This window comes from Pan troglodytes, chromosome 2 (assembly GCF_028858775.2).
Source record: "Pan troglodytes isolate AG18354 chromosome 2, NHGRI_mPanTro3-v2.0_pri, whole genome shotgun sequence".
Classification (NCBI taxonomy): domain Eukaryota; kingdom Metazoa; phylum Chordata; class Mammalia; order Primates; family Hominidae; genus Pan; species Pan troglodytes.
The window spans coordinates 54,342,274-54,358,316 of NC_086015.1; the positions used below are offsets into that span (position 1 = coordinate 54,342,274).

At 56.8% G+C, this 16,043-nt stretch overlaps 2 protein-coding genes across 5 annotated transcripts; both read right to left on the reverse strand.

The window, feature by feature from the left end:
• Positions 1 to 4,901: 4,901 nt before the first annotated feature.
• On the reverse strand, positions 4,902 to 9,924 carry HYAL2 (hyaluronidase 2). Of its 4 annotated transcripts, none has more exons than XM_009445536.5 (5): positions 9,756 to 9,871; positions 8,673 to 8,878; positions 6,673 to 7,639; positions 6,060 to 6,149; positions 4,902 to 5,643 (listed from the first exon to the last, which is right to left on the reverse strand). In XM_009445536.5, the coding sequence occupies exons 3-5, from the start codon at positions 7,591 to 7,593 to the stop codon at positions 5,233 to 5,235; spliced, it is 1,422 nt and encodes a 473-aa protein (XP_009443811.1). In that variant the 5' UTR covers positions 7,594 to 7,639; positions 8,673 to 8,878; positions 9,756 to 9,871; the 3' UTR covers positions 4,902 to 5,232. The 4 variants fall into 4 exon arrangements, with proteins under 4 accessions (XP_009443811.1, XP_001168599.1, XP_516478.2 ...); XM_001168599.7 differs by having other exon boundaries at positions 8,471 to 8,878; positions 9,756 to 9,848; XM_516478.8 differs by lacking the exon at positions 8,673 to 8,878 and having other exon boundaries at positions 9,756 to 9,924.
• Positions 9,925 to 12,009: 2,085 nt separating this feature from the next.
• On the reverse strand, positions 12,010 to 15,367 carry TUSC2 (tumor suppressor 2, mitochondrial calcium regulator). Its single transcript, XM_016941148.4, has 3 exons — positions 15,045 to 15,367; positions 13,459 to 13,579; positions 12,010 to 13,288 (listed from the first exon to the last, which is right to left on the reverse strand). The coding sequence occupies exons 1-3, from the start codon at positions 15,188 to 15,190 to the stop codon at positions 13,223 to 13,225; spliced, it is 333 nt and encodes a 110-aa protein (XP_016796637.1). The 5' UTR covers positions 15,191 to 15,367; the 3' UTR covers positions 12,010 to 13,222.
• Positions 15,368 to 16,043: the final 676 nt, after the last annotated feature.

Here is a 16,043-nt window from a genome sequence, read left to right on the forward strand (position 1 = left end):
GTATTTTTAATAGAGATGGGGTTTCACCGTGTTAGCCAGAATGGTCTCGATCTCCTGACCTCCTGATCTGCCCGCCTCGGCCTCCCAAAGTGCTGGGATTACAGGAGTGAGCCACTGCAATCGGCCACTGTGGTTTCTTTTCTTTTTTTTTTTTTTTTGAGATGGAGTCTCGCTCTGTCACCCAGGCTGGAGTGTAGTGGCGCGATCTCAGCTCACTGCAACTTATGCCTCCCAGGTTCAAGCAATTCTCCTGCCTCAGCCTCCCGAGTAGCTGGGACTACAGGCGCTTGCTACCATGCCTGGCTAATTTTTGTATTTTTAGTAGAGACAGGGTTTCACCATATTGACCAGGCTGGTCTCGAACTCCTGACCTTGTGATCCGGCCGCCTCGGCCTCTCAAAGTGCTGGGATTACAGGCGTGAGTCACTGCGCCCGGCCCTAGCTGTGGTTTCTTAAAAGGGTGTCAACTAAAGTCAGACAACTTACACTTCAGAAGAAAGTAACAGTAACCTGTTTACATACATAAGCCACTTTCATACCTGCCTACCAATGTATGGACTTCAGAGTAATGTGGCCTATATTTTCCCAGGATTTTTTTTTTTTTTTTTTTTTTTTTTTTTGAGATGGAGTTTCACTCTTGTTGCCCAGGCTGGAGTGCAATGGCGCAATGTCAGGTTGCTGCAACCTCCGCCTCCTGGGTTCAAGTGATTCTCCTGTCTCAGCCTCCTGAGTAGCTGGGATTACAGGCATGAGCCACCATGCCTGGCTAGTTTTTTGTATTTTTAGTAGAGACAGAGTTTCTCCATGTTGGTCAGGCTGTTCTCGAACTCCCAACCGCAGGTGATCCACCCGCCTCAGCCTCCCAAATTGTTGGGATTACAGGCATGAGCCACCCCGCTAGGGCTGGGATTGTTCTTTTGCTGTTTTTTTTTTTCTTCCTTCCTTCTCCCTATTTTCTCTTCACACTGCATGAGACTTTACAACCTGCTAAAAATGAGCTTTGTGGACCTACTTATCTAGCAATGAGAGATCAGATGAAACCTGAGACCAGATACTCATTTTCTTGCAAAATGCTTTCTCCAAAAGATTTTGAAAAAGAAAATGGGGTAAATGTGAAAGGAAAGTATCTTGGGCCTCTTCAAGCTGGGAACTGCTCAGGACAAATCTGCCTCCCATTCTATTCAAGTCATCCTTTTGCTCACAGAGATAGATGCATATTCTGATTGCCTCCTTTGGAAAGACTTACCAAAAACTCAAAAGAATGCAACCATCTGTCTCTCACCTATCTGTGACCTGGAAGCCCCCAGTGCTTTGAGCCTGGGAGCCTTGATTTGAGCAGTCTCCACCTTTCTTTCTGGAACTAATGTGCTTCTTACATATTGATTAATGTCTCATGTCTCCCTAAAATCTATAAAACCAAGCTGTGCCCCAACCGCCCTGGGCACATGTCCTCAGGACTTCCTGAGGCTGTGTCACCAGCAAGTCCTCAACCTCGGCAAAATAAACTTTCTAAGTTAACTGAGACCTTTGTCAGATTTTCTGGGTTCACAGCTGATTCAGAAGCTGGTTATTGACACCTGGTAGGTGCTTGGGCCCAGCCTTGCCTGCCAGAGTTGGTTGAAGGAAACACCACGTCCCTGCCCAAGTGAAAGTGCTACCTGGATCTGAGTCAAGTCTGAGACTGAGCCACTGTAGCCAGGCCACCCCTGGCACGGTGGCCACTGAAGCAATGAATCTCACAGTTAACTACCATCTGGGTTGGGTCCTACAGGCTGCCTGGGATAGAAAAGCTGGCAGGGCTGAGGGAAAGAAGGGCCCAGGATGCTGGGGACAGCATGAGACTTGTACACAAGATCAAGCCCCAGAAGTGGTGGCTGCTGATCCAGTTCAGGAAACAGGGTCCCAGAGTGATGACCATGTAGGCCCAGAGAGCCTGGCACAACTCTTGAGGGCTGAGGGAACAGAACATCAAGGCAATCCCTGGCCCCCCTCCTCAAGGATTCATGCCACCTCCTGGTGCCCCCAGAAACCTAGTGCTGCAGTTGGCCCAATCCAGGCAACCACCAGGCCAGCATTCTCCAGCTGGCCTCAGTCCAAGGGAGAAGCTCTAATGGTGGAACCATAGGAAGAAGCTGAGGGTGCCTGAAATCCTCCTCCACCCCAGGGCCCTGCCCACAGGCCTGCTCCTACTGGGCTGGTCCAGTAGGATTGGTTCAAGTGGTGTGTGTGCACACATATGTCTGGGGTCCATCAGCTTGATGGTCCAGTCCCGCCTGCTGTCTCCGGTTGTTCAACACTTCAGACCTCTGAGCCGCATCACTCCCCATTACCTTATTCCTACCCACTCCCCGCTTTCCCCACAGGACAGTGCTGGCTCTCCCTGAGTTGCACTTTCCCTAGGACCATCTTTTAGATCCTCCGGGGGAAGAAATGTGAGGTTCATAAAGGTTTATATGGAGGGGGTCACAGCTCGATGGGTACTGGTCACAGCTATGCAGGAGAGGTCACAGTTGCGGAGGAGTCAGTTATTTGGAGACGGTAACAGCTGTATGGGGTCACACATGGGAGGGGTTACAGGTATGTAGGGGTCATAGCTAGGTGGGAAAGGTCACAGTGGTGTGGTCTGGATCACCTCTGTGTGTTGGGTGTGGGTGGGGTAGCTCAGAGGTATGCATGGGTCACATCTGTGTGGGGGAGGTCACAGGTGCAGGAAGTCACAGGTATGGGGGACAGGCCACAGCTCCTTTCTCCTTTCCTGCTGTCCTTTTGCTAAGTGCCATCATCTTATTGTGGCAACTTTTTTTTTGAGACAGAGTCTTGCTCTGTCACCCAGGCTGGAGTTCAGTGGCCCATTCTCCGCTCACTGCAACCTCCTGGGGTCAAGTGATTCTTGTGTTTCAGCTGCCCAAGCAGCTAGGACTACAGGTGTGCACCAACAAACCCAGCTAATTTTTTTTTTTTTTTTTTGAGACAGAGTCTCACTCTGTCACCCAGGCTGGAGTGCAGTGGTGTGATCTTGGCTCACTGCAACCTCCACCTCCCGGGTTCAAGCGAGTCTCCTGCCTCAGCCTTCTGAGTAGCTGGGATTACAAGCAGGCACCACCATACCCGGCTAATTTTTTATTTTCAGTAGAGATGGAGTTCACCACGTTGGTCAGGCTGGTCTCTAATTCCTGACCTTGTGATCTGTCCGCCTCGGCCTCCCAAAGTGCTGGGATTAGAGGCGTGAGCCACCAGGCCCGGATGCCCAGCTAATTTTTGTATTTTTAGTAGAGACAGGGTTTCAGCATGTTGGCCAGGCTGGTCTCAAACTCCTGGCCTCAAGTGATCCACCTGCCTCGGCCTCCCAAAGTGCTGGGATTACAGGGGTGAGCCACCGCACCCGGCCCATCATTTTATTGACCAACACCTGAATCTTCTCTCCAGCCTGGCCTCCCCCGACCATGGCCATGAGCACCTGGGACCCCTCCACTTCTATGTGCACCTCCTGCTTCACTGTGTGAATTTACCACGTCACCTTTCCAGTGTTACCACCTCACTCTCTCCTCTCCATTCTCTACCCATCACCGGCGAAAGAGGTGAGGGAAGGATATCTTTACAGCCTGGGTTGGCACTGGCTTGGCCGGGCTTGTTTCTCCCATCTGGCATCTCGGTCTTTGCATCTAGTGTGCATCTACCTCTATTTTCTCACTCCCACAAGGACGGGGGTCTTTGTTGGTGTGGTTCATAGATGCATCACGGATGCATCCCCAGCACCTAGCCCAGCACAGGCACACTGTGTGCTCAGCGTTTACTGAATGAGTAAGTCAGTATTAGGTGAAGTCAGGCCTGGTGCTGCTCTAGGGCTGCCCCTCCTGCCTCTGCCCACAGCAGCCACTAAGCCACACCCCAGCCCTGAAGTGTTCACCTTCACCACCTCCAACTTCCTCCAGCCTCTGCCCAGGATTTGTTCCTGAGCATCGAGCTGCCGCCCTCACCTTTCAGAACCCAATGTGGGAAGCATCTCCAAGGGCACCACCCCTGCTCCCCTGCTGCTGGCTGCCCTCACCACTCAACGGCTTCTTGAGTCTGTTTCCCCAGAGCCAGAGCCTCCTGAAGCAGGGCTGCGTGGTGAGTCATCACGGACATGGGCGGGACCCCAGGTGTGGGGTTGCTGGCTGAGGGGAGAGGCAGAATGCACTCCCGTCAGAGGCAGGGCTAGTGAAGCAGCTCAGAGCTGGTCTGACAACTCCAGCTGCTCCTTCTTTCCTCAGGGACAGCCAGAGACTAGCCATACTCTCCCACAGCCAGGACGGAGCAGACCTTAGAAGATGTTCCTGCTCCCAGGCCCAAGATGCCACCTCCCAGCCCCATCAGGCATCTCTAGAATGGGACAGGGACTGAACCTCACGATTCAGATCCCAATCCCCTGCCCACCTCCCACCACCAGATCCGAGGGAGGGCTGTGACCCTGATGAGAGGTGTATGTGGCTGGTGTCCACTGCCCTTGGGAGCAGGGAAAGGAGGAGACACCCTTGCCTGTGGGAACAGCAGGGAAGATCAAACGTTTCTCCCTTGGGTTGGCAAGGAGGCTGGCACTGGTCCAGCTGGGAGGACAGGGGCAAGTGGCAGAAACACAATGAGCCCTGTCCCTCACACAAGGCGGGGCCTGACTCCCTTGCAACCAATACGGAGAAAGCAACGTCCTTGGTGTTGGGATGGAATGTGGGTCCCTCCACTCCCACTGGGGTGGCTCCTGCCCCAGCAGAACAGCTCCAGAGTGGGCAGCTCTGGGCCCCCAAGTCTTGGTGAATACATCTTACACGAGAAGTCCCCAGCAGAGGGTTTCATAGAGACAGAGCTGAGCTCAAACCCCATGGGAAATTCTGGAATCTCGCATACACTTTAGCCCAGCTACAAAATCCAAGCAGAGAAGCAATTGTTTTATGTTTAATTTACAAAAGAGACCCCAAAATAATAATAATAAACTATCCAGGGCAAGGGAGTAGGGTCAGGTCCTCCCCAGCCCAGCTGTACCCTCCTTCCCCTCTGGCAAGGAGAGAAGGGGCCTCCCAGGGGACTTCCCCTCCCCCTTAGAACAGGGGGGTGCGAGCTGGTATGGATGCCCTCCTGGGCTTCCTGGGGGCTCTGCCCACTCCAGACTCCAGTTTGTCCACCCCCTGCAGGGTCCTACATGCCTAAGAGAGCCCTTGTGGTAGAGGCCAGCTTGCTAGGCAGCTAGGCAGGAGACCCCTACAAGGTCCAGGTAAAGGCCAGGGCTGCCAGAGCCAGCAGACTGGTGAGGTGGGACCCAGCCCAGGCCTCGCTGGCACCTCCAGCTGCCTGCCTATGGTCCCACTGGCATTGCTCACCACTCCAGCCCAAGTAGCACTGGCAGCGGAAGTGTGTCTGCAGGTGGTCAAGGTCGGCCCAACTGAGCTCCCCCACAGGTCGCAGCTGGGGTTCACCAGGTGCATGGCCAGGCACTAGGCGGAAACTGTTGGTGCTGAGATGCAGGAAGGTACTGGCACTGGGGTTGCGGCGCACACAGCGCCCATGGCCATGGCACTGGGCCCGGCTGCAATATTGGGTGGCCCAGGACACATTGACCACGTAGGGGACCAGCAGCCGTGTCAGATAATCTTTGAGGTACTGGCAGGTCTCCTGGAGGCAGAAGACAAGGACCACAGGTCAGGGTCAGCTGCCTCAGCCCACAGGCCCAGATGGAAACTGTGTCCACACTGTGATGACTATACCTTATTTTAACTGCACACATTTATACATTCAATCTGCACCTGAGCCACACAGTCCCTGCTCCTGCTGAGAAGTGGGTGGGGGTACAGAACGGAACCCAGTTGGGCAGATGGGGAAGGGCGGAACTCAACAGCTGTTCAGGACAGCATTTCCTCTTTCCTGAGAGCAGGGCGGGGGTGACCTCCTCCTGTTGCCACCAGGGATGCCTCGGGTGGGAGACAGACAAGGGGACCAGACTAGGATTGCCCACCTGAGGTTGGTAGCCAAAGGCCCTAACTCTCTGTCTGTCCCATAGACTGAGCTCTGGCAGGCTGGGTCTCGCTTACCGTGCTTGTGGTGTACCCCGCGTCGCCCCAGAGGATGACACCAGCTGCGCCCAGGGCCGCACTCTCGCCAATGGTAGAGATGAGGTCCATCTATGCAGGAAAAGGGATGGTCACTGGGGAAGACTGAGACCACAGGGTGACAGGAACAGACAAGGAGGGCAGGCCCCAGCCTGTTTCAACCTGCTGAACTCCCAGCTCAACTCCCCTTTCACCTCCAGGCAGAGGCTCATTTGTTTTGCTTCCTTTTTAAACATTTAAGTCCATTTCCACCCCACTTTTGGGGCTCAGTTTCCCAAGCCAAGGGCACACTTGAGCCTAGGTGCAGCTATCAGGATGGATTCCAAAGTTAGAAGGCCTGGGCCCCAGTCCCAGCTCTGCTCTGGATTTGCTGGGAAACTTTGGGCAAACTTCTCAGCATCGCTGTGCCTCAATTGTTCTCATCTGAAAAACGGGGATAATGATGTCACCCTTTCAGGTTATAGACAGAATGATTTGAGGGAATGTGGAGCAGCCAATAAACTACAGGTACAGTCCTATAGTGGCCCCTGATAACCCAAATGTGCAGTGGATCCTCAAGGAAGGAGTAAAAAGGCAGGGCCCTGGAGACACATACCTCACTAAGCCCCGTGAGCCTGCGGCTATAGGTGGGCCGTGTGAAGACGTAGACTGGGAGTGCATGGTTGGCATGGTGGGTGCGAGCCACACGAAGGGCCTCCTGAACACGGAAGCTCACAAAGTTGCGGCCATGGCGGGAGGAAGCGAGTGTCTCGTCCAGGTAGACAGACGGGAAGAGGGCCGTGCTCTCAGCCCATAGCCAGGCCAGCTGGTCATTGCGGGCCACCTCAACATCAGGGCAGCGGCCTGTGTAGCTCTCCCAGTTCTGCACATAATCATGATTGTAGCAGTCAGGAAAGAGGTAGAAGCCCCAGAGGTGCCGGGGCCGCACTGCCTTGACATAACGCAGTGTCTCCAGCATGAACTGCTGTGCTGCGAACTCAAACTCATATTGTGCCTGTTTGACTATGCGGTCTGGAGGCCAGTCAGGGTGACGACTGGCCACTAGCTGGCGTGATAACCGGCGATACACATCTTTGTCCTGCCAGTTGCGCACCCACACAGGTCGCCAGTCCTCCCAGTCGATGACCGCCAGCCCCGCAGACTCCTGTGTCCGAATGTAGTGCTCCACACGTTTCTGCAGCATCTTCCGGTGTGCCCAAAGGCTGACATTCTGTGGCACACCACCATGCACAGACCTTCCGGCAGAATCGAAGCGTGGATACAGGCCTAGACGGTCGCGGTAGAAGATGGTAATATTCTGGTTCACAAAACCCTCATTAGGTGAGGCCTGCACATCAAAGGCATTCAGGTCCAGTGGCACCTTGAGGCGTGGGCCACAGTCCTGTGTGGGCACGTCCCACGCTACCACAAAGGGCCGGCCAGTGAAGATGGGTGGTGCTGTGGGCTTGAGCTCCATGGCCCATGCCACCGCCAGCACCAGGGCCAGTGTAACAGTGGGGCCTGGGCCTGCCCGCATGCTGGGGGCTGCAGGAGGTGTCACCTGCCTGGCACCAGCTCAGGAACTGGAAGAAGGGTTGGGGAGAACAAGTCAGTCTAGGGAATACTGGAAGTGCCCACCTCAAGCCCATCTATGCTCCCAAACCCCATGCTGTGTGGGGGCACTGTGCTCATGGCTGTAATAGGTTTGAGAGACCACAGGCCACTGCAGGGCAGACAAGGCACCCTGGGAACTCACTGCCAGAAGCACAGGGCTCTTTTCTGGAGCAGGTAGCCTGTGGCTCGGCACAAATCTCTATTAGGTCTGTGACCCTTCTAAGAACTAGATAATTTGGGCTCACCAGAGTCACATATATGCCTGCATACCATCCAGTACATGGTTTCAGAGAACCCTGAACCCCTGATGCCCACCCTGTACACCGTGAAGAACCCTTGATCCAGAGAAACGACAGCATTTGGGTAAAGCAGGGAACAGCTCGTCCAGAGGCTAGGAAGCTGGAAGGAACGCTGCCGGGAGGCTTCTATCCGTGTAACACTCGCCCGGCAGAAGAGTGAGGCTGTCCGGACTTTCTCTCGAGCGCTGACACTCTCCCGGCTTGGAGGAGGCCCCGTGGGGACAAAGGGGCAGCGGACCTCCCACGGCGGCGCCGGCCGACCGGCCCTTCCCTCCACCGCCACCGAGAATGCGCGCGCTCGCCTCCCCCGCCCGGCCGCTCAGGGCTAGAGCGCGCTCCGCCGGGTCTTTGTGCGGGACCCCGCCCCCGCCCCACACGTGGGGCCTGCGCCCGGTCGGGTGGGGGTGGGGTTTCTGGGACGCCTCTCCGCGAGCACCCCCGGGGATTCAGACCCCAGCCCAAGGGGAAGAGAGCCGCCAGGTTTGCACCGCCCGCCCTCACCTCGCGCGGGGCGCCACCGGGACCGGCGCCAGGGCCACCGCCATCCCGGGCCCAGCCCAGCCCGCTCCGGCCGTTCGCCCAGGCGCGGCCCGGCTCAGCGCCTCTGCTGGCTCCGCCCCCAGGCACGCTGGCCCTTTAAGACTCCAGTGCGGAGGTGGGCCCGGGATTGGACTTGCGAACGGGGCGGGAAGGTGTGGTCCACCTTTCTCGGTGCCGGTGCCTCGTTTCGGGCTCGAAGAGCCCCAGGTCCTCTGCAGAGGGACGTGGCCGCCCATTTGGGACCCTAATGCCCCTCTGAGCCGGGCTTTCTGTGGGAGTCTCAGCCACGAGCGCCAGTCAGCCTGAAATGTTCCCCCTGCAGCCCGAGGCCGGTGGTTCAGTCCTCCCAGCTCCGCGGCGCCGCCAGCCCTTTAAAGAGACAGTGTGAGGGACTAGGCAGGGGGACGGGGAGAGGGGGGGAAATAGGAGGAGGCGTTGCCCCGTTCGGCCATCAGGAGGTGCTGTGGTACTCCGAGGTTGGCAGGGGGCAGCACCAGATCTGGCTCTGCACCCCCTAACGTAGACGCCAGCCGTGGGGCCCCTTTGTGTGGAAAAAGGGACTTTGACCTGAGGCGACCTCTGGTCTCCTGGAGAGTAGTGCCCCGCCTCCCACGAATCAGGGGCCCCCTTCTCTGGTCCGCCGTCTAAAGGGAGGCCCCGCCCCCTGCCAGACTGAGGGAAGGGGCCAAGCACCGCTTCTTAGCCGGCCCAGGAAGGGCCGAGGCAGTCGTTATCCTGGCAGCCCGGCTTTGGGTCGCGGCGTGGCCGGCAGGGTTGGGGGCAGGGAAGCTCAGAGGGGTCTAGGAGGTTGGCCGCCCCTCTCCCTGACTCGCATCAGGGCGGGACAGTCATCCCTGAGATCCCGTCCTTTTCTGCCCAGTCTCTGAGGTCCTTTGGGAGCCCGGCTTCCTCTCAACCCCGAGGAGGCCCCCATTCCTTGCAGCAGTTTCTGGCTGGACCTCCGAGAAAGCCAGCAAGAGGGGTCTCCCAGGGCCTCCATCCCGTATCCAGCGCCCCCTACGCTCCACAGGCATCTCCCGGTGGGGGGCAGGCTTAGACCCTGGCGAGCCCCGTGCGAAACCACCTCGGCTCTTCCTAGGTCCGCTCCCTTGTGCGAGACTCAACTCCCCAAAGGGCCCGCGTCTGCGCCACCAGCCCCTAACCCTCCCGGGCGCCAGGAGAGGGAGGGAGTGCAACTGCGAGCGCATCTGTGGGGGTGCAGACCAGCCGTCTGCGCTGGGCTCACCTGTGTGGGAGTCCGTCGGCCCAGTAGGTCGGTGGCCTCCCTCCTTCCTGGGGTGAGCCTCTCCAGCTAGGCTACTTGCGCCAGCTGCTGCCCGTTGGGCAGCTCGCCTAGGACTTGATAAACCCCATTCCCTCCCATCCGCTCCCGCCTCCCATCCCAGCCCTTTCTCCTCACTTCCTGCTGCCCCCTGAGAGGAAAGGGCCAGGAACAGGCGCGGGGGAGGAGATCGCCTTGACCGTTTCCCTCCAGAATGCCCTGCTGGCTGGCTGCCCTCCCCACCCTTCCCGAGTAGGATCTGGCCCCGCCAGCTGCGCCAGGTGACAGGAAGGCTATGGGCTCAGGATCAGGTGCCAATCTCCCCCACACCCACAGCTTCCAACACTAGGGAACCTCTTCACTCCTTCCCTAGGATTGGGGCCCATCCTCAAATCCAGTAGGGTGTGAGAGGATGGGGTCAGGTGGTGGTGCTTTTGGGAGTCAAAATACTTGGGGGTCGTTCAGCTGATGGTCCCCCAGAGCAGGTGCCCAAGAAGGGAACTAGCCTTGGGGGGAGGGTCGGGGGGACTTCCAGTAGCTGAGTCCGTTTTTTTCCACTGAGAGCTTCTGCATCCTGTGTGACAGGACAATGTGTTAGTGAGTGTGACTGTGTGGGTTGGGGAGGAGGGGACAGACTGGGAGGGTTCTGCAGAGTGCTTTCCTGCTGGAGTTCATTCCTGGATGGATTTCAGAGTCCACTATACAGAGTAGGGGGCTCCTTACAACATGGATGAGGAAAGGGGTATACTCCTCTGGGAGGGGTGTTCCTGTGGCTGGCCCTAGGGAGGACTGCAGCAAGGTTCCAGCAGACCTCTCCAGGGGTGCAAATCTACCTACCCTCAAATCACCCAGAGCCAACCCCTCAACAACCCAATGGCCCAATGCCCAGGAGCCTCTCCCCCAACAGAAGGCTGCGTGAGGGGTAGGTGAATACCCAGGAGTCTGGCCCTGAGGACCAAGGAGTCCAAGACGTGGTAGGGGAAGGTGCAGTGTCCCTGTACCACTGTGCTGGCTTCACAGGGGCCAGAAGCCTTGAAAGCTCCATGGGTGGGGACCCCGGGGGAAACAAAGGCTAGGCCAGACTGTCCCAGGGCAGGGACACTTCCTCAGGCAGCCAGCAGGAAGGAAGTGAGCACAGCCCAGCAGGAGAGAGTGGGGAAGTGTTGCCTGACCCCCATTGTTTCCAGCGATGGGGTCAGCTGGGTAGGCCCAGCACAGGGAGTTCCCTCAGGCTGGGACAGTGGTGGTAGGAGACAGGATGCTATCTGGCATGGGAGAGCCCTGGGCCTTGAACAGCCAGTAGAGGGGGGCCATGGAGGATGACAGGGCCTCATGTTTGGCATCCTATGGGGGTATGGGGAGGCACCCCACAGAACTGCAAGTCCAGGCTGGATATGGTGATCCTGCCCTAGCCTTGACAAGTTCAAACCTCCGAAAGACTGGCAGACCAGCTCCCTACACTCAGAAGCCTGTCCCTGAAATCTCCCCTCTTTAACTGGGAGTTGGACTGATAGTCAAAGCCTAAGCCTAGTAGAGAATCTGCCTTATAGCAGCCCCTGAGAAGTGCAGGCAGAATGACCACAGTGGGCAGGCTGCAGGTGATGAGAAGATGGGGGCAACAGACAGCAGGGGCAATACTAGTGGGCCGAGCCTTGCTTGCTGAAACAGAAGCCTGAGCTCATTCTCCCATGGTGTCCACAGGCAGGCCTCAGAGGAGGCACATGAGTTTGGGTTGCTGAGCCTGGCAGTAGGCCAAGGGCATGGGGACACCTATCTGGCTGCTGTCCATTAAAGCTGGGCCTTTGAGGTCCATGGGGGTCAGGCCATGACCCCACTTAGGGTCAGCTGGCGATGCTACAGCTAAGACAGATATTCCAGAACTATCTTGGGTCACACTCTCTCACCTTAGATCAGGCAGGTGGGGCCAATTCTTAGTGAAGTATCCCAGGGCCTTCTGATTCCAAGGGTCACCACCACATGGATCACAACAGATAAATGAGTGCCCTCCCACCCTGCAGGGGGCCTGCAGTGAGGTCTGTGTGAACACACAGCCACCTGCTGGCCACAGTTGGGATGGCCACAGGCTGGGCTCAGACTTACCCTTGGGCTTTGCTGGTCATAGGGGGCCTGCCAGAGTCCTGTGCCAGGCCTACCTATTGAACCCAGGTGGTAGTCTAGACACTGGGTGTCAGAGCCCCCACAGGATGCCACTCTCGTGTGCAGGATCTACAAATCATTTTATTGAAATTGAACAAATAACACAACAGTCTTCCTAAGCTAGGGGCCATCCTCCCCAAGCCATTTCCCACATTATAGAAGCACAGAGCTTGCACAGTACTTAAAAAGAAAGTCACCTCTATATAGAAATCAGACTCTGCCACGACATCATCATGGACTATTTACAAACCTTCACATTATAAGTATTCCTTTTATGGTTTTTCCCTCCTTTCTTTCCCTACCCAGGGGTTCTAGTGCTTTCCCTTGACTGATCCTGAAGGGGTGGGGGTTACTGTAAGGGAGGGGGTGGTAGGCTACTCATAACTACTGGCACCAGCCTTAGGGTGTTGTCCCTTACCACAAGGTGGTGAACAGTCCCCTCCCAATTGGAGGGGTGGAGGATTTGGTGCAAAGCCATGGGGATTAGACAGAATAGGTGGGTTGGAGTAACTCCCCATAGGCACAAGCATCCGCAGCCTGTCCTGACCCCAGCCTGCACTCTCTCAACTCCTCAACTGGGGGTTCGGGGTGGGGGGGGCAACAGTTAGTTGCAGTAGGGGGATCAGCCCAGCCCTGGGTAGAGGGAGAAGCCCCCACCCAGTCCCCACTCCTATCAATAGCCAGCAAACTGTCCATCCATCTGAAGGCGGGAACCAATGGCAGGTAGGTCGGAAGAATCAGGCTGGCACTGCCCCCAGCCTCTGTCCAACACAGGAGGAATCGAGGTAGCAAACGGCTGAAATGCTCTGACTAGGGGTTAAAAGGGAAGTGAAGGAAAGGAAGTTCCTACTTGTATACAGTGCCCACAGCCTAGGGGCTGGAAGAAGGCATACCTTGCTTGTAAAGTGCTGTAGCCTCTAGCAGGGCTAGGCCCCAGGCAAACTTGGAAGAAAGCAGACCAGGCAAGGAACCAGGTAACGGGCATTCCTGACTGGTATATGCCCTGCTGTGCTGCTTGCAGGGGTGGCTTGGGAGAGTGGGGTGCTAACTCTGCCATTAGCCTTCACCACCCACCAACCACCTCTTGTCCACACACAAACCAACACCCAACCAATACTGCGGGACTGACCCGCTCACAGCTGAAGGTTATGGGCCAACGGAGTTTATTCAGGGTTGTGGCCCCAGCCTGGGCTCCTCAATGGAAGTCACACCTTGATTGAGCCTGGGAGTTTCTTGCCGGGGCAGGGGGTGCTTCTGTCTGCCACCTCCCAGGGTCACACCTCATAGAGGATCACAGGGAAATCCACGTGGATGCGGGGGGGATCCAGCTTCACGATGCCCTGCCATGGAAACAGAGGCTAGTAAGGGTCAGCTCAGGGCCTCTACTTCGGGAAGCTTCCTTGTTCCTCCCAGATCCCCCCGCAAAAGCCCCCACCATGACAACAGATCCCATCTGGGTCCACCTCCACACGCTTAGTGTAGGCTCTGTGACCACTGCCCAGCCCCTCACCTGAGGAATCAGATTCTTATGCACTCGCCTCAGCTTGGCCCGCTTCTGCCCGTTCTTGGTGACGATTGTCTCCTCATAGAACTCGTGAGCCAGATCCCCATCCTCATCATAGAACATAGAGCTGTGTAGAGGGAGAAGGGAACAGGCTGGGCTGGAGCCCCACACCTGGGCATGGCAAATGTCACAGGTCACGGAGAAGTCTGTGGTCTTCCCAACCCCAAGTGGGAAGAAAAGAGGATAATATGCCTGGAGAATCCTTTTTTTAAAAAAATTTTTTCGAGACAGAATCTCACTCTGTTGCCCAGGCTGGAGGTGCAGTGGCGCGATCTCAGCTTGCTGCAACCTCTGCCTCCCGGGTTCAAGCAATTCTCCTGCCTCAGCCTCCCAAGTAGCTGGGACTACAGGCATGCACCACCACACCCTGCTAATTTTTTGTATTTTAGTAGAGACGGGGTTTTGCCATGTTGCTCTGGCTGGTCTCGAACTCCCGAACTCAGGCAATCCACTCGTCTTCATCTCCCAAAGTGTTAGGATTACAGGCGTGAGCCACTGTGCCTGGCCTGCCTGGAGAATCCTTTGCCTGGGGTTTGGGGTCTACTAGAAGAAAGTGGGAAGTGAGGTGATGGGTGGGCAGTGCTACTATGTCAGACCCCCAAGAAGAGAGCCCACACCAGAGCACACCATCCAGGCAGCCACCAAGGCCAGTTCTCATCATTGATTTGTTCAGCAAGGGCAGCCATTCTAATATCAGGACTTTGCCTTCGCCCAGGACTTCTAGAGTGGGCAGGGTGGTGGCCTGGGCATGTTGGTCTCACTCCAGAAGATGCTGCTGGCCCAGTGTCAAAGACTGAAATAGCAGAAGCCTAAGCTAGGAAGAAGCACAAAGGAATGAAGGCTGCGTCTCCCCTGACCCCACACCCCAGGTGGCTGGTGAATTGCCACTGTTGGGTCTTCCTGGTGTCTACAGCCAAATCTCTAGCACAGGGAGCGCCTATCTCCAAGAGCCCACTAGAGCCAAGCCAATCTGGTACTCTTGTGCGGGCCTCTGGGAGACTGGGCTGGGGGTTGGGTGGGTAGGTCAGCGCTCTGGATCTGGAGAACATAACTGGGTGAGGGTCTTTTTTCCTCAGCCTCACCCCCAATACTGAGGCCTATCCCTGCTTTCCCAGCCACTACGCTCAGAGGTTCAGCCCCACTACTGTCAGGAAAAGCAGCCTAAACAGAGGGTTATTATCCCCTTGGAATAACTGGGGGGGAAAGGGAGGCTAGGACCCTTCAGTATGCAGGCTGAGCCGGAAGGGATGAAAGGAAGAGATCTTATGGAGGCCCTAGCTTAGCTTTACCGTGCGGAAGGTCTGCCCAGTGACAAGCCTCAGGCCCACTCTTCCCTAGGGAGACTTTCAGAGTGGCCAGGCCGCCAGGAGACCACTGCCCGGCTTTCTCCACCCCTAGCTCCAATGAGGCTCAAAATATGGGGGTCGTCCTGGCTTGGCTGTAGTGGGGTACAGCGGTGGAAGTTCCCCCGTGGCGCGGGACGCCTGGCCGCCCGCCTGTTCCCCCCGCCAGGGTGGAACCCATGCCCTTACCCGCGGCGCGTGAATACGAAGGGGGGCACAGCTCGGCCCCGAGGCCGCACCAAAGCTTGCTCAGCTCCTGCTGCCTCTGAGCCGCCGCCTCCGGCCGCCGAGGCGAAGGGCCACAGGCCCCGAGCTTTGGACCCGCTGGCGCCCATGTCAGGGCCGCCGGCGCATGGCGGGCCCCGTGGCCGCTGTGCTCACAGCGCAGTCCGCACCACCATAACCTGCCCCAGCCGCTGATCGCAGGTGCCGCCGCCGCCGCCTTCCGCAGGCTCGGCTGTCTCCACGGAAACCTCACTTCCGCTTCCGCACGCTGCCACCTCTGATTGGCTGTTGCTCAAGTCGTGGGGGCGGGACCAATGGGCGCCCTTAGATGCTGGGCATCCCAGCATGCGTTGCGAGATCCCAGGTCCCAGCAAGCGCGATCTGACCAGCTGGGACAGCTCCCACCGAGGAAAGTGGTGGCCGTGAGTCCTCCCGGTCTTTTGGGTGTATTTGGCGGCTCTGACGTCCCCCAACACCTGAGTTCAGGCCTAGCAGGACTTCGCAAGCACCAATCCTCAAACCTGCACTTCAGGGCCTAAGGCCAGACCGCCGGGTGCCCATCTGGCTTCTATTTTCACAGCTGTTATTTTTGCGATTGCCACGCTTATGTGAACTAACCAAGTTGAAAGAAAATTAAGGAACTGGCCAGATTCACATAGTTACATTCAGTTCTGAAGAACTTCGAATTCAGTGTTTTCAAACCCAGCAGAGTCCATGCTTAATGAAAGCAAGAATTGTTAACAGCGATACCCTCGGTATCACGAGCAGTGTCTGCTCCACGGTGGCAGCTCTGTATTTGGTGAAGGGGTTATGCCACACCTTCTCCCAGAGCGTGGTGTATGTTGAAGGGATGGTTTTTTTTTTTTTTTTTTTTTTTGAGATAGAGTTTCACTCTTGTCGCCCAGGATAATGTGCAGTGGCACGATCTCGGCTCACTGCAGCCTCCGCCTCCAGGGTTCAAGT